The 23,734-nt window shown below is 39.8% G+C and overlaps 1 protein-coding gene across 1 annotated transcript; it reads right to left on the bottom strand.

The window, feature by feature from the left end:
• Positions 1-20: 20 nt before the first annotated feature.
• Positions 21-23,626, bottom strand: vwc2 (von Willebrand factor C domain containing 2). The gene is made up of 4 exons (XM_046402861.1): positions 23,321-23,626; positions 14,889-15,606; positions 13,345-13,474; positions 21-1,513 (listed from the first exon to the last, which is right to left on the bottom strand). Exons 2-4 carry the CDS (start codon positions 15,525-15,527, stop codon positions 1,362-1,364), a joined length of 921 nt encoding a protein of 306 aa, XP_046258817.1. The 5' UTR covers positions 15,528-15,606; positions 23,321-23,626; the 3' UTR covers positions 21-1,361.
• Between the last annotated feature and the right edge of the window lie 108 nt (positions 23,627-23,734).

Here is a 23,734-nt window from a genome sequence, read left to right as displayed (position 1 = left end):
ATCTGCATCCATTTATCACAGCCTGCCCTTCAGTGTTCGTACTGTAACCTGGACTTAAATTATTAATCATCATTTTGATCTGCTGGTCGATGGGCCCCATGGCTCTGCCAGATACATGCATTCATTATTCCTCATCCTAAAATTGAAGGCGAAGGCAAGAAAAAAATATGCTGCAAGTCATATGACCTTTCAATTTCAAAGTTCTGGAAGCAAATTGGGATCAATGACAGTGCACTGTCCAGTCTGGCCTTTATTAATGGACCTTGAAAACCCAGAAGCAATATGGAGATTTTGTATTCTCACTTACAAACTCTCTTGTTTATATTGTGATCCTTAAGGCTATTGAAAATGAAACCACAGCATTACTAAATGACTTAATATCCTCTTGAAAACTCATTAAATATTTACCTGTAACTTTTCCGCAAATAGTTCTCATACTGAAACTTAAAAATAGGAAAACATTTACAACAAAAGGTATATTTGTTCAAGCTTGTCACATTTAAAGGTTACATGTGACATCTGAAATGCAAAATCAGAAGAAATTGGGTTGAACATTTCCTCTCAGTATCATTTGTTGATTTGAATGAACGTTTTATTCAATTTGTCTGTAAATGTAAAAACACCATCCTTTCAGCAATGACTAAACATGAGGACCTACAGCTGAAAAGTACTGTTTGATCATTTACAGAGCACAGATTGGCATTTATTTGAAACATGAACACACAGTACCAAGAGAAATACAAAAAAGCACTTTCAAATCAAAACACATTTGAACATCCAAAAAAGATAAAAGAAATCAAGAAACAGTCATGTCTTCGTGAATTTTCCTCTGTTTTATCATTGTTTTTAATACTCTGCTTGATCGTTCTACACAGCAAATCTTTACCCTTTACTCTGAAATGGATCACACATAGTCTGGTCTGCACTTTGGTGGTAGAGGGACTGGTGTCAGGATTTATCAGATGACACCGCATGTCAAGACATTGAGGTTTGCACCTCCAAAGACAGCTGTGTGTGTTCTATACATTCTGTTTTTTTATTGACCTCTGGTCCAGTACATTGCTTATTAAAATACAGAGGCTATAAAAAATACTTTTTCACTAGTTCAGCATTAATGAGTCATAGTTTTGTATATATTAATAAATAATTCAATACATAGATAAATAGATATTCTGTGTGTGGATTATAAACTTCCATAAAAGCATTTTTTTCTTCAGTGACACAGAAGTGACTATAAATGCTGAAATGCACGGGGTTGCTGTCTAACCCTGATGTCCGGTAGACGGGGTGAAAGGCCAAGAGTTTACATGCGGTTTGGCGCTGGTTTTGTGTTCCAGCGTCCCCTCTACCCTTGCCAGTCTCTAGCTTCGCTGGCACTCGTTCTTACTGCAGGTGGCCTGACGCTCAATCTGCCATGTGCCCTCCTCATATGTGCAGTAGCAGATTGTACACTCATCAATCTTCACCTCTCGGCCAGCCGGTATCACTGCTGTGTCTGCGTAGCAATTTGGTCCTGTAGGTGTACAAGAATGACAGGAAGATTAGAGCAAAATAGAAAATAGAGTCGTTTAAAATATGTTTCAAAATTGAATTTCAAATTGGCCTTATATATTTTTAATGCATATATTTGGTGCTGTCAGGGACATGTCACATTATCGAGGTCAAACTCTGAACACTGAAAATGCATGATCTGCTTTGCTCCAGAGATATAACTTGTTGTGGGAGCAGTGCTCTGGTCAAACCAAATGCACAGAAACTTGATGAATTGTCAATTTGTGTCTTATTGTTCAAATTTGCAGTTGTGCAGTTACAGAGCAGAAAAATCCTCCTTATGTTGTATGCTGGTCTAGTTTAAAGAAAAAATACCTGTGTTACTAAGGTCACCACAGTCTTTATAATTTTTTCTGATAATAGACCCACCAAGGACACTGTTCACTGTGTAGACACTTAATTAGAGGACAAAAGATGAGATTCAATGTCACATTCCTTGCTGTTGCTCAGAGCATCCCAGCAGTGGTATCCTGGTACTCTGACAGACCAGGCATTTTCCAGTGGGTCAGTGCATCTTGGGGCTCATCATTAATGGTTTAAAAAAGTACTACTAACAACCCACTTGTGAAGCAGGGGCAGTGGCCTAATGGTTAATTTCTAAAATGACCATCATATCTCTTAATGGACTAGGCCCGCCCCTCTCCCTCAGCGCCCTCTATTTCTTGTGCCAAATGCTATGGAGCTTGGAGCCAAACATCTGTGGATGAAGGAGAGTGTCTTTGTCAAGATGGATAAGCAAAAACAAAATAAGGAGGATGCAGTCAATTGCAGGGCGAAAACTGAATAATTCAGATGTGGATGCCACCAAATACACAAAAACGTGCAGATATGTTGGCTGCATTATGCATCAACAGGTGGAAAGAGGAGAGGTGGCTGGCCTTGGCCATGGCCAGGCAGAAGACCATTCAAGTTAGCAGTGACCTGAACTGGAAGTTTAGTAATATACATGTGGGCATGCTCCATGGCCCCCACAAAGCAGAGGCTATCAGACAATCTGGGTAATTTTATACCTAGGAAGATGGACACTTGGCTTGGTTTTATGCTTAACTGAGCAACTTTAATAGGGATTAACCATAGCTAACTGAAGCTAACACAAGCATTGGCTAAACAGTGTGTGACCTAGGTCCATATTGTATCATAATATTGTTGAAATTATTAGTGTTCTTTTATAAAGATGTGTGAAAAGCTAAAATGTTTTTCTTGCTTAGTCTAGTACAGACAAAGTTTCCATTTCCAACACCCAACAAAACTGTCCACTGTATGACATCTTTCTGAACACGCTGCTCAGAAAATCCTGCAGTTCCTTTGATAGAAAACCTTCCTTTGTTTTTGTCAGTTACTCAGATAAGAGACATAAATCAGGATAAGTAGCTTTTATATACATCTTTATATACATTTCACACCCTTTACCAAAATCAGCATTTTGATTGTAAAAATATATATGAATAAACATCACTACATAGATAACTATGTAGCATTGTAATTAAAGACGAGTATATTCTAGCTCTTTTAAATGAAGCAGCTGAAGTGCTCGCATCTGCAGGAGGGAAGAGCTCCAGAGCTCTGGGTCCAGGGAGGAAACACTCTGCACTTGGCTGACAGTCTGGAAAACACGCATGTGTGATGTCTCATTTTACTGCTTGCTTGGGTTGCGAGCAGAATTTCCATTATCTGGTAATTACCTTCTTTGTTTTGTTTTGTTCAGTTTTTGTTTTTTAACCAGAAAAATCTGTTCAAGTCCAACATATTTAAATCTCTCTGGTCATAACTTCGAGTGAAAATAATTACCTTGTGTTCACACTTAAGATTTTTCATGTGGCATAATTATATATAGACTCAATGCAAAGCATATTCGAGTGTGCTGAAAATATTCATTTTAACCCAAGTGTATTCACTTTCACTTTAGTATAATATTCTGGTATTTTTTCCTTCTCTGATGTTAGCTGAAAGCATTGGGGATTGCTATGCAGATGACATTACTATAATGTCCTGTATCAGAGGGTCCTTTCAGATATAAAGGGGCCTACATTAGGCCCATCCTGCCTGACTGCATGTGCATTTTTGTTGTTTAGTTGAGTATTTTCATTTAAATGTGATTATGTATTTTGATTGCAGCAAAAACTCAGATCACATCTACTGCAGAACTGGGCTGATCCCAGGCCTGCACCACTGCCTAGGGGTTCTTATCTTATTCAGCAAACAGCACCAGCGAGGGCACTGCGGCCCGTTTGTACTGTTGTTTGTTCCATCCCCTAAGTGCCCCTTCAGTATGGCCCCAGCAACTCTAGGTCGATTCTGCTGTCAGTTTTAAAAGCTTGCAGCCTGTCTGCTGTATTTACACTTCCCTCATCGTTTTTTGGAACAATAAATGTGTAAAGAAAAAAAGAAGGGATGTCAGTTTAGTCAGGAGGTTATTTCATTAATGACATTATTATTGATGATGTTATTTCCAATGCCAATGGCTCTCAGTTGAATATGTGGCTTGACTGTGGAATGTGGCTGTATGGGCATCCAGCATCACTGAATGTCAAACTGTATACTCATTTGTCTTCTTTCTTTGGTTGCCTGCCATGCTGGTCTTTTTTGTCCTTTTTCTGATTGAGGTTCCATCCGTCTATAGATCAGGCCTCATCTCCATACAGCCGACAGGCTGTGTAGGGATCCACTACAGGTCCTGCAATAAGCCATCTGCTCTGCACCTGATAGGATCTGAAGACGCTGAGGGGATAAAGTACCTCATCATTTTGACAAAAATGATTTTATACATTTTATATTATTTTGTCATTATTATATGACAACGCTTTGATAATGTTCCTGTTCTACTATAAGACTAAAGCTGAAGTAGGTCAATGCTCTGACAAAGTGCTCAAATTTTAATAGCAAGTGCAGATATTCATATCAACGTAAGAGCATATAAAAGAGAGTATGAGCAGAATCATCCACCTATATATTTCAACTTTCCACATAGGCTGATGGAAGAAACCCTTCTATGTAAAAATATATTGTATAATGAAGGCAAATGGGACACAAGCTAGTTTGAAAGTAGGACAAGACCTCAGTTATTGTTGCACTTTTAGATTCCATAACTGTTGGTATTACCACATTTCCATATGGAGCTTAGTGCATTTATTTATCATATCTTGTTTCTTTAAGATAGTTTCATGAAATCCCAGAAAACTTGAATGCAGTCAGTCAAAGAGGAGAGTGAACACAAGAGACCAAATGTGCTGCCCTTCATTTCGTTTCTCTCAGTGGAAAATGGGCTCTCACATCTGAGCCTTCGTTGACTGTATCCCAAAATAGTGTAATAAAAGGCACAGAAAAAATAATGGATACACAGCAGGCATCAAGATTTGTGAACATGCTTCTGCTAGCATCAGTGGCCATTTCTGACAGGATTTAATTCAGAATGAAACCAATGCTGATCACATTTAACATAATGAATATGAGCTGTCACTGGGGTCCCTTTAAAGTGGTAATTTGCAGTTTCTGATACTTGGCTTTGTATCTGCTCACAAAATCTTTTCCATTGACCATTAGCATGCTCTTCAGACCACTGTGTGACCACTCATGGTTGATGTAGAGGAGCATTTGAGCTCTTTCCCTCAGCTCCCACCAGGAAAAGAGATGCATCCTGAGATTAGAATGATTACACTGAATGCTTAAGGGCCAGATTCACACAATTATCTCTTCTACTGTCTTGTCCTGGGTTTCAAACATTTAACCTTTTTTTAATTTAAGTCTTGTGAACACTCCTTAGATACAACACAAGTAAATAAAAACTTTTGCTGAAGCTAACCTTCCTGTATATGTGACTCCAAGGTTGGAATGTACAGAGTGGGAATTGCGCATCAAAAATAAATTAAGTACTGTTATGCAGTGCTTTAATGCAGTTCTGAAGTGCACCCCAAGGGACTGTTCTTTTTTTATTATTTTTTAGGAAATTGGATCTCACTAATGGAAATTTTGATGTTGAGGGCTGTATTTATTAAGAACTGAGATCTGTATACGACCCAGAGACATGCAAAAAACTGACCTGCCACCAGGGCCTGGATTATTTTGGTGCTCTCTTCTGTCTGCCAGCATTGTGTATACAAATAATCCACTTGCCAAGCTCAGGATATCAAACTTAAATGTCCTCCTTGCATCACCTACAGCATTACTTTCTTTGGTACCAAGTGTGATAGGAAAGCTTTTGTCTCATCAAGGTGCCTCTGTTCTCAACCAGTGGCTGGAAGAAAGTGCTCATAAATCATCTATTATCTCTCCAGCTGCACAGCAAAATATAAACACTGCGGGCAATGCCTCCACAACATCAGGTACGGCATAACAATGGTTATTTCCCTTAGACTAACAAGGTCTTGAGCCACTCTGTTGTATAATTAAGATGCTGATAAATGGGGAGTCTTTCAGCTGCAGCCACTGCTTTTCATTGGATGTCAGCACAGAAGAGGAGCGTGCTGGCACATCAATCAATGAGAACAGTTTGCCGAGGCCTGTCAAAATGTCAACCCTAACACATTTATAAGTCTTCAGATGAACACGCACACACCCTATCTGAATAACAACTCATCCTGTGGCCCAGGCTGCTGTCGCTACTGATTCATCATCATTAGCAGCATTTAGAACACACTGTCTCAAATAAAAGACGCATATGTCAAGGATATCCTTTGAGAGAAAGATGTAAAAAATAATCATGCACTTTACAAAATAAATCAAAATTACTTTCTCCTGGAGCTGGGATTAAATCACAACCTGTCAGCGAGTCATTCACAGTTGCAAGACACTCATTTGTGTTAATTAATGCATGGATTCGGCGCCACTGTGCTTACTCATCGCTGTCACCCTATTATTCTGCCATTCAAATAACACCCACCATTTTGTCATTGCTTTATTAATATAACATATCCCTGTCTCTCCATCACTCTCTGTCTTCCTCTGCCTCTCACCCTCTGTGGCAGAAAGAGATTTTCATAGGCACATCAAGCTTCACAAGAGCTTTTCAACCACATTCGAAGAGGCAGAGACAAATGGGCTGTGCATGTGCATGAACAGTTGGACCCAAACTGTCACTACAGTTTGTTAGAAGTTGGCATGGGCAGCATGTGAAAAAGATAGCCATTAGCACCCACTTTTGGCTCTATAGCAGCGCCAGATAATGGACAGGAAAACGAGGACACATCCCAATCATCACACCCCTTAATTCTGAAATGTTGAAAACTTGCAGAGCTCCATTATGAGGTAATGGTAAGAGAAGAATAGCAGAAATCACTCATCTTAATGCATTTCTTGAGTACATTTGCATTATAAATGCAGAATAAAAATGACCTTGCCTGGTAACGACAGGAAGTGGGAGACCTTTGCAGGGAGAGATGATGATTTAATAACAACATGAATCTTTTTTTTTTTTTTCAGAGATGCTGCATGAAACAGATTCAGACTTTTCAATATGAACCTCCTCGGATTAAACCTGCAAACAATAAGTTTTATAGAAGTGCCACCTCATATTGAATGTTTGTTTGCATATGTCTTTTCCGACTACTGCTGCTACCCACTGATATTCTTTGTGGCTGAGCAACCCAGCTGCACACAAGTGGCAGAACTGTCACGACCGATGTCCTTCACAGGGATGAGACACAAAACCTCGCCAGCCATCTCAGCGGTGTCCAGGTGACAGACTTCACAAGGAGGCCTTCATTTACATTAACCTCATAAACAGTATATTTAATGTTTTATGTTGATTAAGAAGATCTTATCATGTGGTTTTGTTCAGTTTGTGAAAAATGTGTTTGGAAGTCATATTAACACTGACTTTTATTCAGGCAATAATATAGAAAATAACACATAACAAGCGGACGCCTCAGTGACTCAGCAGTACTCTAATTGTTAAGACATAATGTGATCAACCATTACCTTCATTATCGTGACCTTTCTCTATTGTAATCATAACTCCGAAGTCCAGTAATGGTAAATGACCTTTATATAATAAAATATAGTTGCATGATGAAAGAATTAAAGCAAAGGGTGAAGTTTTTTTTTTTAAACCTTTTGTGACTTTATTAGATGATTTGATGTCCTACTTTGCATTCTCAGTTTATCTAAAAAACCAAATAAGTCTACACTTTGGTTATTATTCAGATTACAGCATGCAATACACACACCTCACACTGATTCAAATCCTGGTCATCATTACTTGTTGTATACTGATGTAATACAGTATCTTAAAAGGAGGCAATAAGCAATTGTTGATTTATAGCCTAGAAATGTAACTAAGCACAAAAGGCCTTTGAATTTCAAAAGTGGTAAAAGAGTTCTACTAAGAGAATTAGTCTGCTCGTAAGTTAATAAGCTGCAAGTGTTAGCATGTCCAGCTAATTGGCTAAATACCTACCATGGTAACCTGCTGTTGTTTTACCATTGCAAGGGACTTCATTATTATTTGGAGTACCAGACTGCAAAATATTAAGATATGTTCAGCCTTGCAATGTCCCTTGCATAGTAGCAAAGGTGCAACTACATCAGAATTTAGAATACCATTAGCATCTCTGTATTGTTCCGTTTTGGACATTTACACCCCAGAAACTGCAGCCAAACTTGAATTTGATAATGTTATTTTGTCAGACCCATCAGGCATTCCTCATTCTTGAATCCTTTCCTTGTAAAAATAAAGCATATTGTTTGAGCATGCAAACATGTTCAAACAATATGCTTTATCTTCATGGGTCATCAGCTGCAAACAATGCAGACTTTTGGGACATGCAGCTTTAGTCCCAGGGTTTGTTTTGGCTTGTTTGTTTGTTTTTTAGCATTACATCATGTATGTCTAGCCATCACATGCAGACATAAGACCAATTTACAGCTTTTTTTATTTTAAAATAAATCAAAAACATGTTTCATCAACAAACTGATTTTTAACACACACATTAGCTGATACACGTTAGCTTCATCTGATAAACTCTGCTACCAAAATCCATGGTCATCAGTTAAAAATAGCCTGCTCTGGTTAACTTCTGCGTGAAAACAACTGCCAAAAAAATTACTACAAATTTGATGGTTAATTTGCCATCTTAATTGTAATATGTGCCATACGAGAGCGCTTGTAAGGCATAGTAACTATATAATAATAACTAAGGATGGCAGGTCAGTTCTCAGCTTAATTAATACATTTTTTTTATTAATTATTGACTGAGACTAGCCCTGTTTGTCAAAATATTCCTTGTCTGTGTTGCCAGGATGAGATGGAGGCTGCTTGAAATGGACAAACCACACCATTTCACAGCCATATAAACAACATCCCTTTCACTCGGATGCTATTTTTTTTTTTTTTTTTTTTTTTTTTTTATTAATGTGTTCCTTTAAAAAAAAAAACTGCCACATCTTAAAAGGCCCACTATGAATCATGCCTCTCTTCATTTAAATGAGTCTCTATCCCTCTTGGCAACCATGCTACCATGTCTCGTGTTGCTCTATTTGAAGTGATTTTGGCTCGGGTTCAGACTGTTTATCACATCCCCCCCAGATTAGTGTTGACCCTAATGTCTGAGTCTTGAAGAGCACCACTTGTTTCCTCATGCGTTGCCAAGGCGATACCCTGCAAAAGCAAAGGACAGGAGGGAGGCAGCCATGGCCAAGGTGCAGAGGAGAGATGCTTCTCCTGCATTGATTTTTTTCCCATAAGCTTTCTTCAAAAGCAGATGCTGCATGAGAGAAAACACTTGGCATGGAATTTACAACAAACACATCCATGTTTTTCACACCTGTATTTTGTGGAAAATAAAAACAAGACATAAAGTAGGAAAAAATATTTAGGACATGTCTTCCCTCTCTGAGGTTTCATTGCAAGAATCAATATTGTTTAATTAAACTTTATGGCAGCCAGTGAATGATAGTCGCAAACTTTACAGGGTATGAAACCATTTAATTGCAATGTGTTCCAGTGCTTTGAGATAATGAGCAAAAAATGATGAGAACCTGCCTCCATTCACAGCTGTTCTTTGATATTCATGAACAACTGTCTGGGGTGGATGTTAGCGATACCTCTCACTTTCATCTTCCTCCCCTGGCTCTTCCTCAAGTGTCTCCTTGCATACAGGCTGAATAACACATCGGAGACAGGGTGCTCCGCCATAAGCATTGATTTTGCATGCCTGAAAAGGCCAAGATAATGCCTGTGCATATTTGATGAACTTATCAAACATTGAAATACTTCATTGTGACTTATATCAATAGTGATGGTAAAGTGGAGAAAGGCTGTTAGCTGGGAAACGAGGATAAAAGACAACAGACATGACTTGCTGAATGAGAAACCAAATCTGATGGGTTTTTCTCTCTTTACAGATCTGATGTTTCAATTTTTCACCTCATTTTTATATTTATATGTGCACATTCTTACACTGTTTTCTTTCCCTTTCTGTAGCGTTACACATCTGGATAAGCATTTAACTCTTTCCCATTAATAAGCTGAGCTTTGATGTGACACGGATGCTTCAGAGTTCCTTGGAGGTTTCAACATCTGTCTACACTTCAAACAACATCTGCAGAAAAGACAAACAACACCACCTGAGCGGGAGCTCTCTGATGACCTCCGATAACCTTATTTTACATCATCAGCATTTCATCATGGAGGTACCACTGCGGCACTGTCTCATATTGAGCGCTGTACTATCAGCAGTGCTGAAATGGGAGTTGACAATCGATGATCCTCATCATTTAGAGCATGGCGTCTGTAATACCTGGCAAAGAGGTATAATGAATGAAAGACAAAGTGAAATCCAATGTCTAATCGTTCTGATGTTGATGTGAGCTGATGGAAGATCGGTGCTGCAAGCAAGTGATGTCTCATTTATTTCAGTTTTCTTCCATTTTATGTCCCGTCCAATTAATGAACAGCATATCCACATCCCCTTTTTAAACATGTTTATTATATATACTTTATGGTGTCAAGTCTAGCATGAAATGAACTGTAAATGCAAATGAAGCACGTTATAAATTAAGCCTGAAAAAGTAACGTGTTTTTGACAGACTGACAGAGAGCTCCGGTAGGTGGAGGACAGCAGCAGTATGCAGAGCCAAAAACTCAAAAAGATGTTTGGCAATTGCAGAGAATGTTTACTCCTCATGTTTACAAGGTGACAACCCCATCAGTCCTGTTCAATAAATGAGAGCCAAACCTGTTTTCTGTCCAATAAGCAGTTGTAGAACACATACTGATACAGAGATACTCAACTCCACTAATTAACAGTTTGAGCTCTGATATTCACAGCTATTCTGAATATGTGAAAACACCAGCAGGAGGCGTAGAAAAGAGAAAGGAAGTCTTGGAAGTGATTGGCACAAACATAAAAATCAATTTATTTTTAGCATAATGTCACCTGCTGCAGCTTTAAAGCACTGTTGCCTGACTGCCACACAAATGAGGCGCAAATGCTGCCAATGGCCATTTCTGCATCTTCATAAATACCACTGTGCTCTTGTAGATTACTCTAAAAGAGTGCGGGACTGGCTGAGGATGGGTGATGATGTAGCAACAGAATCCTACTTTTAGACGTGCAGTGCCGTACAGGTGTATGCATGATGAAAACTAATATGACCAGGTTTAAGGGGCACTCCAGCGATTTAGTATTTCAGTTCAGTAAATTTGGGGGACTCACTAAAGACAGAATGTTTTAAAATGAACAGTCAAGGACCAAGCAGGACCTTTTGCAATGTCAAACTGACAGACAAAATAGGATTTCTCAATGATGAAACAATTCCAAGGTGATAAACTAAAATCCATAACATTCCAGACTGTCATGATAAGAAATGCTTGGTACTAGCAGTGTCTTATGATACTTCTAGAACCTTTCATTTGAAAACTGCATCAAACACTCTCTGCCTGGTATTTTGAAGTAGTTCAGTTTAGTAGTCCTACTCATGATGAGTAAAACTGGTTTCAATGTGTAAAATCAGTGTAGTGTGCCTTTAACCACAGAATCCCAAAGGACTAATATAATCAGAATATTTCTAATTCAGATTGAGACAGTGTTAGATATGGTTTAGTAACTTGGCATTTTAAACATAGTAAGCTCTGTTTATTGAATGGGATTGTGTGGTAATCTTATGGTAATAAGGACTGATGCCATCTTGAACCTGAAAATCCTCATCGGCTGAAGGAGCCCATGGATTTGGTGGGACTTCTGAATACAGATGCACATTCTCATGTTCTCAGTCTGCCACCTTTCTGCACATACTGTACAGTATCTACATCTGACTCCTAGACTGACATGGATGTGAATCCAACCCAGTAAATCCACTGGGCATTTCTCAGGAGAAAATGTGGAGCACTACCCAAATTCTGCACAAGGCACTCTCAGCATGATCAATATGTGCACATAGAAAAAGTGGGTGAACAGCAAAAAAAAATAGTGGAAACAAAGGACCAACATGTATTTCCCAAGGTTACAGCAGGCAAATATTAATAGTGTGAGTAATGCTTAGTGACTACCAATGTTTTCGGCATGTTATCTCTGGAGGTTGTAGGAAAGGCTTTTAATTTGAGTGTGACAGCCTTTGATTGATAACAAGTCATGAACATTCATCATATGCAAATACTTATATCATGTTTTATGAGTCAAGAATTATCCTACTGTAACATTCTGGATGTAATTATAATAAACTAAGTAAATGCGAGTCGTATGTTCTAAAGGCTATTTTTGTACTTCATTTAGTCATTACCTTCTTGACATGAGTGTATTTTTGTCACGCCTCTTCTGAAGATAAATCTAGATGAATAACAGTTGTTTTTTGTTTTTGTAATTTCACCTGCCACAATCTGTTATTTCTATCTCTCGTGTTTCCCATTCAATGTGTAAATGCTCGTTTTCAACAAACACCATTAAAACCAAAAAATCTTGCTTACAGTTTTGCTCAGAAATGATTATTAGCAGCACTGTCATCTAATAAAGGATTCATACAGGCAAAGCATTTTAAGTGCAATGTACTATGTACCTCAAACACAGAGATTTTTTTCTTAATGCAGATTGCTTGTTTACAGCAGACAGCCTGCGCCACTTTAAGATTCTAAGTCATAGATACATATCGCAAGTCATCATTCTTTTTGCTGAAGGAAGCAATGTTGCTGACATTGCCATGTTGCATTAGAGTCACACCAAGAAAACAAGGGGACATAATCTAGGACATGCTGTCTGGAATCATCCAAAACAACTTCAGATAATCGACTCTGAGCCGCAGAATTCCTTCTTCTCAGATGGGCCAAAGCTCTCAACCCAACAGGATCATAAACTTACAACGCCTAGCAGCATAACACGTAGACCTCAAATCTCTGCACCAGACAGCAGAGACAGATTTTGTTCATATGCTACAGTCTGCATCAGGTGAAATGAGAAATTATATAAAATTAAAAAACAGACTATGACTCATTACTGATTAACTGACTACTGTGGGGGGTGTAACAAGTAACACATTTATCACATTTTAAGCACGTGATTGTCATGGCCAAAATAATTCAGGATAATGGTCATGATATAACTTTTTTTTTTAGGTGGGGGGGGTTGCTCACAGTCAAATTCATCTTTAACTGTAGAAAAAAAATCCTCAAGGTCTAATATCTGCACAGGATTATTAAGCAGTGTTGTGTGCTTTGCGTCAGCAAACGTGTTGCCATACCTTGCCCTCATCGCTCCTGCCCTTGAACAAAAAACATTTGACAGTAGTCTGGTCTGGTGGAATCACCACTAGAGGACTAAGAATAAAGCATTTGCTCCAGTGTTGTTGCAGGAAATTATCTCCACTCACCACTCTTGCAGATGGGACAGCACTGATCCGGCTCGTACTCCGGGTCCACGCACTCTGTCTGAGGGCACGCTGCCACAGAACACAGCACCTCTCCACTTGGCTCACATCGGCACTTCTCACATGGAGACACCTGAATAGTACAGAAGGAATAGTAATTAACACCCCTATAAACAGTTCACAAACAGATACACAGACAACGAAGAGTCTTCTGCTCTTAATTAATTTCTTGCTATCTTTGGCTCTGTTTTTATCTCTATCTGTCTCTCCTTTTCCACTGTTCTGTCTCTCTACAGCTATCTCACAAACACACACACACACACACACACACACACACACACGCCTGCACACACCCCACACACACAGGCACACAAAAATGCTCCTGCCTGTCTGGTTTGTTTAAGACAGTGTGCATTCAATGTCACTAGCTACATCTATACAGAAGCCTCATCCTTCTCAACTTAATTGCCAATGAACGCATCACTTTAGGGCGAGCCGAGTCGAGAATTGAACTTCACTCTTCAATCGGGATATGGAAAAATCAATATGATGGGAAACAGAAGAAAGATGCTTCCAATTTTCTTGGTGCATGAACAGAAACATTAGAAATGACTTGGTTGTTCAAGCGTTCCTGTATGTCTTGAAATAGAACAAAGCTGGAATTAATAGTATAAAGTTTGAATTACATACAGCTCTGACATTCACTATGAAAGGCTTCATTTAGCAGCTTGTATAAAGCCATACACCTTTAGTCTTAACAAGAGAGCAAAGGTTAATTCTACCGGCATTGCTGCAGCTTGCAGAGGCTTGCGCCTCCGCAATGCACTCCACTATGAAAAATGGAGCGAGGCAGCACTTAGCACAGTGCCCCAGAACTTAGCAATCAAGCATAAAAACCTGCCTGTTGCTTAGTTTCAAAGCACCCTCCTCTACACCACGCAGTACAAAGGCTGACATATGCTGCCTGTCAAAGTAGAGCTTTCTGTAGATTTCCCTCAGCAGAGACTTGACATAGAGCCGTCTGTAAGCTAGAGGAAGAAAATCCCATATTAGTATTAACCTCCTGTTGAGATACTCACCAACGTGAAGAGAAGAATTAGAAACTGGAAAATGTAAAAGTCTTATAAGAGACATCACACCAGAATTCTGGCATAATCCTGAGTCAAGCCTTTCAAAGGAGGGTCAGAGGATGAAACATAAAAACTGCACAAACACCTACATGCAGCACTGTGCTCTGCAGAGTTGTAACATTACTACATCTGTAACCGTATCATGTGTATCAACAAACTGAATATGGAAACACTGTGCTGAAGCTGCACTGCTAAATTCAGCCTCCAGTAATATTCAGGCGTTGTGTGAGAAAAAAAGACAAGTGCTGACCTTTGCCATTATAAATCTGCCTGCCTGCCTGCTTGCATGCTGCGAGGCAAGGTAAGTAGTTTCTGTGTAGTGCCTGTGATGAACGCCATTGAACAGCAAGGAGCGTTCGGTCAGCACTTCTTTGTTTGAGCATGTCAGAAATGAGTGAATGCAGTTAATGGGCTCACCTTAAACTCTTCTAGAGAAGCGTAGATCTTGCCCCGAAACTCACAGTAGTTCTTCTTTTCCTTGCACTGCGGGCAGCATTGGCTAGTGTCCACTTTAATGCAGCGAGGGTGAACCTTAGGACATTCTGGCTTGGTGCACAGAGGGCCCTCGTCTGTGCAGAGGCAAGGGCACGTCGAAGGGCCTGGGGTGAACTGCTCACCGATGGCGAACACAAAGCCGCTCTCATCCATGCACCCCTTCCCCCTGTAGTCTGGGTAGGCGTACTCATCAATGGCGTCCAGGGAGAGAGTGACGTCACTGGTGGGGCCCTCATCTATTCGATTCAGGCTGTCCTGTTCACTCCACAGTTCCTGGGGCTTCCCGCCCTTGGAACCTCGTGTCTGGGAGCTGAAGTTTGGCCTGACGCGACTCACTACAGTCCTGTTGGAGCCCAAGGCATTGATTTCCTCCTGCTGCTGAGCGGCGTATCCCACTGGGGCCTGCTTGTCCTGATGTTTGTCCTCCCTGGCTTGGGTCAGCACCCTTTCCAGACGTTCTCGGCTCGCTGGTAAGGTCACTATGGGATTACATTGAGCGCTGCTCATCAGGACCCCGAGAACAAAGAGAACTTCTGCTGTCATGGCAACGGAGTACAGCATCTCTCCCCACCACCAGTGAGGTGGGAAAACACCTTGGCTCACATAACACACTTCACATCTCAGGTGTGAGCCAGTCCATCTGGAAAGAGAAAATTAAACTGGGGTTATGCGCTCAGTATTTTGTCACTTTGTATCCCAGGTGTGGGGTTTGTATCATTAAACCTCTAGAACAGAAAGAGAAATTCAGGCAACTTCAGAGCACCGCTCCATCATGTCAAACATCCTGCTGAGTGTGACGCAAGCCTGTTGGATCAGTGAAATGGATCACCAGGACAGGGACTATTCATAGGGCTGTGTTAGGAAATCAATACTGCTTCATACTGTAACACATCCCTGCATCAATCGGTCCCAGTAGTGACAGAGAAAAAGGCAAGTAGCCAAAGAAGGACCTGAATCTAACACTCTATAGCTTCTGCTCCTCTTACGGAACAAAGAAATCAGGATCAATGTCTGCTTTTTTTAAAATGAATCACAGTCAACTGTACAAAAGGAGAAATTGATTTGAAAATAGAACATAATTCCAGTCTGGAAAGATGAATTTACTATAGCTGACAGAAACAGCCATATCAATTTCAAAATAAAACCCGATCTGCTACAGCTTTTGCAAAGAGTCGTATGGGCATTAGAAGTTTCTCTGAAAGAAGCCCATTAAATATCCCATTGTTTAGTTTTAATAAAAAGTAAAAGCACATCACTTTCTTTGCAGTTTTCACCACTGTGAGGAGTCAATACACAAACGCTCAAGTAGACTGAAATCCCAGGATCAGCTGCAGACGTTGCAGAGCCTGCACATTTTTGAAAAGCTGTAGTCAATGTTTTTGTTTTTGTCTCTTGCTTAACTTGATTTACTGCGGTGTCTTGAAATTCAAATGCCTGCTTTGCTGCATTCGGTGGCCTACTTCCATTCATTTCCTCACCAAATGTGCGTTGTCAATGCTGAGCTCTGTTTAACAGGCTGCAGCCATGTTGACATTTGCAGCTTATTTTGAAAGAAGGTGAGACTGCTCCATATTGGCTCACTCAACAATTAACTTTAAAGTGCCGTCTGCGCTTGTTTAGGAATAGTTCACCATATTGATTAACTTGTCAACTTCAATGAACGCAACTAATTTCCTACAGACCTATAAGGAGAGCTAAACAGGAGGTGAGGAGAAACTGAGCATCAAATAAGCCGTAAAGCAAATCTGTTTCAGTATGAGCTAGATAATGCTGCAACAACCAGAAACATTAATTCTATCCGGCTCCGACTATGAAGCCAAAGAAGTCTCTCCATATGTTTTAAGTCATGCATTTTGATATTCATGAATTCTGATCTATTCAGAGGGGAAACAGGCTGAAATTGACTGCTGGCACGCCTGTGGTATTTGAGCGCTGTTTTAGCTGAATTGCTGTGTTTGTGGCAGAATCCTTGGAGCTGCTGTGGAACTGAGAGGAAGCAGAACGAGGTGCATACCGATAACGCTGCTGCAGCTGACAGAGACAGAGAGACAGAGCGAGGGAGAGAGAGAGACATGAAATGAGCCCAAGTTTCATTAGTAAAAGGACCTCATTTGGCTTTTCTCAGCCTCACCTCTCCACCTTAACAGCTGTTACTAGCTGTCACACTGCTTCTGCTGCTGCTTGGCCCTCCGTCAGTATTGAGCGCTGGGCGGCCCTCAGGCAGCTTCTCAAAATACCACAACTAGCCATAGCACCACAGTATCTAACAGGTTGGCAATAGATTTTTTCTCATTGTTGACAAATTCCAATGAAAAGACCGAAACCATTAATAAATTGATCCTACTAAAGAGGGGTGTATAACTTTAAGTCTATCCAAAGCTTAATTCAGTGTATTGATCCACTCCACGGGGCTCTACTGTTCAAAAAACGATTAAAAACACATAAATGTGAAGGTCTGTTCCTTCACTGTGATGAACATACGCATTTGAGGTTTATTTTGTCGGCACCGCAGATATGCTATATTCAGTAGACTAATAGTCTACTGGCTTTTGGAATATGAAAAAGCCGCTGGTGGCTGTGTTGCTTTGCCAGTTCATGACTCTGTAGATTGTTAAGCTCAGCGCTTTGCACAAATGCAGCAATAATTCATATCAAATGTCAACATGTTTTCATTGTGACTCAGTGAACTGCTCCTATGAAAGGTGTAATGCATTTTAGAGAGCTAATTTGGACATACAGCATGTAATATTGCTCTCAGTAACCATGCTAGTTATAGCGTTTAGCTAGATAAACTCATCTGATGATCTTGTTGTGTTGTGTTTTACAAGGAGCCAAAAATCTGTCGAGTGTACCTTAATATTTTCATTCATCGCACACTGGTTGCACATTGGTGACCAATGATTGAATGCTGCTAAATTACGGTTGGTGCACCTAAATGAAAAAGTGCATCTGTGCCACCAGTGCAAAAAGTAAGTCTGGAGCCCGTCATATTGTACATTCTGTTCCTATTCAGGTACAAATAAGCATACAAATAAACTCAAGCCTCTCTTCTATTATTCCTTCCACCAACAATGCAACACAGAGTCAAGGCATTGCTAACTAGTCAGTCGGTGGTGTTGGCTGTGCTCAGTTAGACATAAATACACTATTCTTCTCCTATAAATACTAACCAATAGCACCAAATGTGTATTAATCAGTAACTGAAAGTAATCCCCAATAACTTTTGCTTAAAACTGCGGTGCCTTGCTTCTTTGACAAGACACAGAGCCTGGTTCAAACTATTGTATTTGTCTCTTGAGTCTTCAACAGGAATACATGGGCTTAGGCCCGAGTGAAACACGGCACAGAGAAAATTAAAAGTACTAAGAGACAGACCTGACATTGCCAGCTTCTGTCTTTTCATGGGATTCAAGGAAGATAATATAACCAGAGAATACATTCAGTGATATCCTTTAATATTTACCTTTTTAATCAAATAAAAACATCTTTACAAGATCATATGAATCAACAAATGAAACTCCACTGATTACATTCTAATTCCATCTTACAGATTACATCTTTTGTAAATTTCTAATGAACTCTTAATCACACAGCATGTGTGACTAAGATGTCATGAAATTTTACTGGCTGGATTGAAACATAAATCACAGTATCTTACAGTATTATTACTGTTAAATATTTTCAAGATGACATTCCTCAGATTCAAGTGGTGGCAAACTTTCTTACATTTTCAGTGTTGCATATATTTGGGGAACCATTTGGGGAAAGGTCATGGATTTACAGTCCTGCAGAGGATTCAGTTTTTTGCTTCACTGCTCTATCTGGAATACTTGCAACGGTATTTTGACAGGAAAGAAAAAACAACTATGAATTGGCATAAAGCGACAATACAGTGTCAACACATCTCTGCAGCACAGGGCACTGTGCAACACTGTGGACAATTGCTCAGACAAACTGTAAACATTAAATTGAATGTAATGAGCACACATTGTTTGATATACTGCAGCTGTGGTTTACATGGTCTCTTTAGGATCAGAACCTGATGTAGAAATTCTCTGTTTTTAACGAAACTGCTAGAGTGATTCTGCAGCCAGACGGAGCCATCAATCAGCAGCATACCAGGGTTTATATAAGCCGGCATCACTGAGTTCATTCACACTTCTGACACATTTGAACACCCACTTCAGAGCAAAAAAATAAAAATAATAATAAAAAATAAAAAAATCAAGTCTGTAAGTGGGAAAACAACTCTGCAATTTACACTTGTCAGTTCCAAATAATTATCTGTGGAAAACAAACACTTATTAATCCTGAAAAATTAGCTGCATATTTTTATCTTTGAAGAACAGTCATCTTTTTAAACTGCGCAGAGCCAAGTGGTCATGTGGTTTCGCTGTTTCCATATCTGATCTGCAAGTGACAGGACTCTGCATGGTTCCAAATGGTGGTCTAAGCAATTACCAAGTGACATAAAGTGATAAAACGACATATAAGTTGAGCGAAAAATGGCCAATTAAAAAGGAAACACAAGATGCAAAATTTGAAAAATCATCCAGATTCTTCTAGATTTTAAAACGCACCAACATGCAGTTTGTATTGCACTCTAAGAGGCTGAACCAAGAGAATTTTGAGAACCTGGCAGAAAACCTCTTGTGGTTAAACACACATGAAAACTCTCTGCTTAGCTGTTGTCCAAAACTGTAATCAAATGTTGTTTCTTTAATTGATTTTTGATTAATAAATAACAATGCAATCAGGAGCTATGAGATGTAGTGTGTGTGTGTGTGTGTGTGTACTGGCAAACAAACTACTCATCCCTGGAGTAAAATATATAACTCATCTCTGTGCATATTATCAAAGTTTAATGATTGAGTGGTACAAGAGTTTAAATGAAGTGAGTTTCTGACACTGAGCCAGCCAGCTGCGGTCAGGCAGCACTGGGATGTGATGTGAAAGCTGTCAGTTCAAAACCTCAGGTCTGACAGGTCGAACAGCAGGAAAACCTCGGCTAGAAACTCAACAGCAGAGAAGTGTATTTCTGTGAAACGCAATATTACATCATTAGAACAGACTATCATAGAGAGGACTGAGTGAGACATGTATTAGTGTTAGATGGTCAATTGTTCCACAGTGTGTATATTAAACAGTCTCATCGATTTTAGGTTTGTTGTGCTTTAACATATACTTGAGATTGTTTCATCACTTTATTAATTGGTGACATTTTTTTTTCTCAAATTCTATGAAAATTGCCTAAAAATGTGATTTTGAACTAATAACAATCACCATAAGTCCACTCCAGAAAATGACACATGCTTGAGGACTCAGAGAATGACTGTAAAATATGGTCAAATACATCAGATTTTTAATCTTCCAAAATCACAAAAAAGTGTGTTTGTACTCGCATTATTGAAGTTGGTTGGTAAGAGATCTAAGAGGGATATGTGTTGTGTGTGTGTGTGTGTGCGTGTGTGTGTGTGTGAGTGTACGTGTAGTTGTTCATTCTTAGCCCCGTAACATAAAAAACACAAAAAACACCCCTTTTTTGATGTAATAACAACTCTGTCCAGTAATTTCCTTAGAGTGTCACTTTGAAGTCCAGTCTGTGTCAAAGTGACATGTTACCACTTCAGTACCTTTCTACAAAAATATTCTGCAAAAATATTAAAATGGGGGAAAGCAGTTAATATTTTTACATCCCAAATAACAAGGAGGTAAAGCCAGTGTCAAAAACATATATGCGTTAATGCTGCACATATAAGATCTTTGCCAGGCAGTGGTGTCATTTCACATCGAAGGGAAGGCAGTCTCATTGTCTTGAGAAATAAATAACTAATTTGTTTTTAGTATAAATGAGGTTAAATTTAAAGAATCGTGCCTGTTTATACGTAGAGATAACGACATAAGACAAACGGTGACCAGACCTTTTTAAGAACAGGACCCAGCTTTGCCATACATTGAAAAAATATGTTTCCCATTTCCTCACAAATTCCATTTCCAGATCTCCACAGCTTGTTATTAGATATTCCTTATTAGATATTCCTTAGACGTTACCTTGGAATTGCAATGCAGCAGCATTAAATTATAATCATCTGAGATAAATGCCTGATTTCACAATGATAAAGTTGCATTTTGTTATTCTGCTCACCTATTAACATTGCAAATTTAAATGCTGTCTTGCGCTGTGCTATTATTGTTGAGGACTGACGATGTTTCCACTTCTTACTGACATTTAAATGTTGCAGTGGCTTCGTGCACCAGAGAATGAACTCAGTGTTAGCCTCAGTGTTTGCTGGCAAGAGGAGGTTCAGTCATTACCGTCACTGTGGCTGTAAATCCCCCTGTCAAAGGCCAAAGTTCTGTTTACATCTCACAGCATGGTTGACCACTGAGGTGCAGCAACAAAGATTAATCAAGCAGGAATTCAACCTGGCTGTGAGTTCACGGTTCAACGATGCTCAACATCGCATTGATTTATGACTCATAAATTATTGTCATTTTCATTACCCAGCGGAGCGAACAAATCTTGACACAACAACCTGAGCTTGGAGTGAAATTTAAGCTCTACCTTGACTAATAAGATATTAATACTCATATAGATTGAATTGGCAAGGCTTCAGTGACAAAAGCAAGGCAGTTAAGTTGTGTTAGGGTTGATCTGCCTCTTGCCTTCTTCTTTGATGTCACTCAGAAAGGACTCTTCTGAGGGCCTTGATAGCATTTTCACTCACACAATAATGTTATAAATAGGGCCAAATGTACTGACAGCGCTCTCATCTCCAGGAATTTTCCACACACAAGCTCAGATATTTTCATCTGTGGGTTTACTTCTTATTACCATTTGGTCCTATAACAGTATTTGAAAGAGTAGTGAGGCTTACAGCATCGTTCTCGTTTTGATTTTGGGTGAAGTCTGAAAATGAGTCTCTAAAACAAGCAAACATCACAGTCATATTGTCTTGGAGAATGAAACTCTTGCGATGTCCCTCTGTAAATCAAGCGGGATGTCATTGAGAGGAAAGCCATCTCCTCAGGGCTAGAATTAACTCAGACAGACAATATGTCCTCACTGCTGTGTGCACTTCATTTACTGCACACTACATATTCTCCTGTTCCAACATCCCAACATGCCATTGATGGCACATAGGGAATGCAACAATTTACTTGGAGGTCTACATCAATTTATGACAAAGCAGATCACAAGGGACGAGACGTGAAATGTTTGGACAGTGGTGGCTAGTGGGCTTGGATCTGACAGGGCGGAGAAAGTATTGAATTAATGATGCCACATTTTAAAGCTCATTTTTATACAGATAAACAGTGTGAAATGATGAAATCCAATTAGAGCAATAGGGGACAGTTCTGCCAGTGAGTAAAGATTGCTGCAGGGCTGCCTAATTGAATTTTATCCTCTGACTGTAAATCTTACGAGTGACCCAAATCAAAAGAAAGCTTGCCTAAACATGCAGTGCAAAACCAACGACCCTTGCAAACCTGTCACATGATCTCAAGATTATGTGCAGTGGAACAAGGTGAAAATTTGCTCATAAACAAAGCCCGTCAAGAAAAGTCTCGAGCAGGAAATGTATTAAGGCAAAGATTGTAAGCCAACTTTGTCTTTCTAGAAGAATAGATGGTGATGGCAAGCGGCCCTTCTGACTTTCTTCACTCCCAGAGATGTAGAGATATTTAGATATAAATGTGTATAAATAAATAAATAAAGTAAGTGATCAAAACTAAATGAAAAAGCAGCACCAAAACCATGCAGATATACATCTCACAGGGGCTTACATTTCATCATTCAAGCACCTACTTTACTGGAAACCGTTATTTTATTAAATGATGAATACATTGTATCATGTGTTTTGGCTGCCTTCCCACTCCAGTCTTAGAGCCAGTGTGGACTGGATGTTGCATCCTGGAGTGTGTAAGCAGGCAGAGTCTTCTTGCAGCCCCTGAAATCTTTCTAATGCTTCTTAGAAAAGCCTCGGTCCTATTTACAATAAAATACCAACAATATTCACTCACTGACATATATCTGTTGTCTACAGGTGCAACAGCCTTTTGCACAGGGTGGAACAATCTGCATAAGAGTTCCCCATCAAGCTCATTTGCATATAAAGGCTTTTGTGACAGATGCAGTTTAATTTTCTTACAGGCACTGTATTATATTGTAACCCTGAGAGAGTAAAGCCTTGATGAAATACTCCCAAATACCAATTTCAACTGAAACCACTGGCCAGTTCATTCCCAGTCCTAAAGTAAGTTGATGTGAAACCTGAGCGTTTAAGACAAACGAGACCAACGTGCTTAAATAAAAAGCTGCACCCTGACACAGCAGCATTGATATAATTCACCTGTGATCCTCGGAGTCTCCGTCAGTGCGCTGGGTTGAAACGCAGCCTTCGGACTGCTGGACAGCGGAGCCACCACAGCAACAAATGATCAGTAGTGAAGAAATGGAAACTGACGCTCGTTACGCCAGTCAAATGCACAGTTTCCCCTGAGGATGCTTGCAGGTCATCGGCGTGTCGCGCTCAACTTTAATCGCCACAGTGAGTGAAAGCGCTCCGTCTCCGGCGATCCGCCGCTGCAAGTGCCGCGCGGCTACTGATGTCCCTGCTCTTCGGAGGCACTTTATTTCTCACGGTGACAAAAAAATAAATAATTTAATGAAGAGGGGGGGCAAAACAGTGGTGTTCAGACGTCACGTTCCGCCCAACGGCCACTAGATGGAGCAGTTTTAAATGACTGAAGAATAACAGGCAGTC

The sequence above is a fragment of the Scatophagus argus genome, chromosome 10 (genome assembly GCF_020382885.2).
Source record: "Scatophagus argus isolate fScaArg1 chromosome 10, fScaArg1.pri, whole genome shotgun sequence".
NCBI lineage: Eukaryota > Metazoa > Chordata > Actinopteri > Scatophagidae > Scatophagus > Scatophagus argus.
The sequence above is the reverse complement of the archived record's forward strand: the minus strand, read 5'-3'. Positions and strand labels throughout refer to the sequence as shown.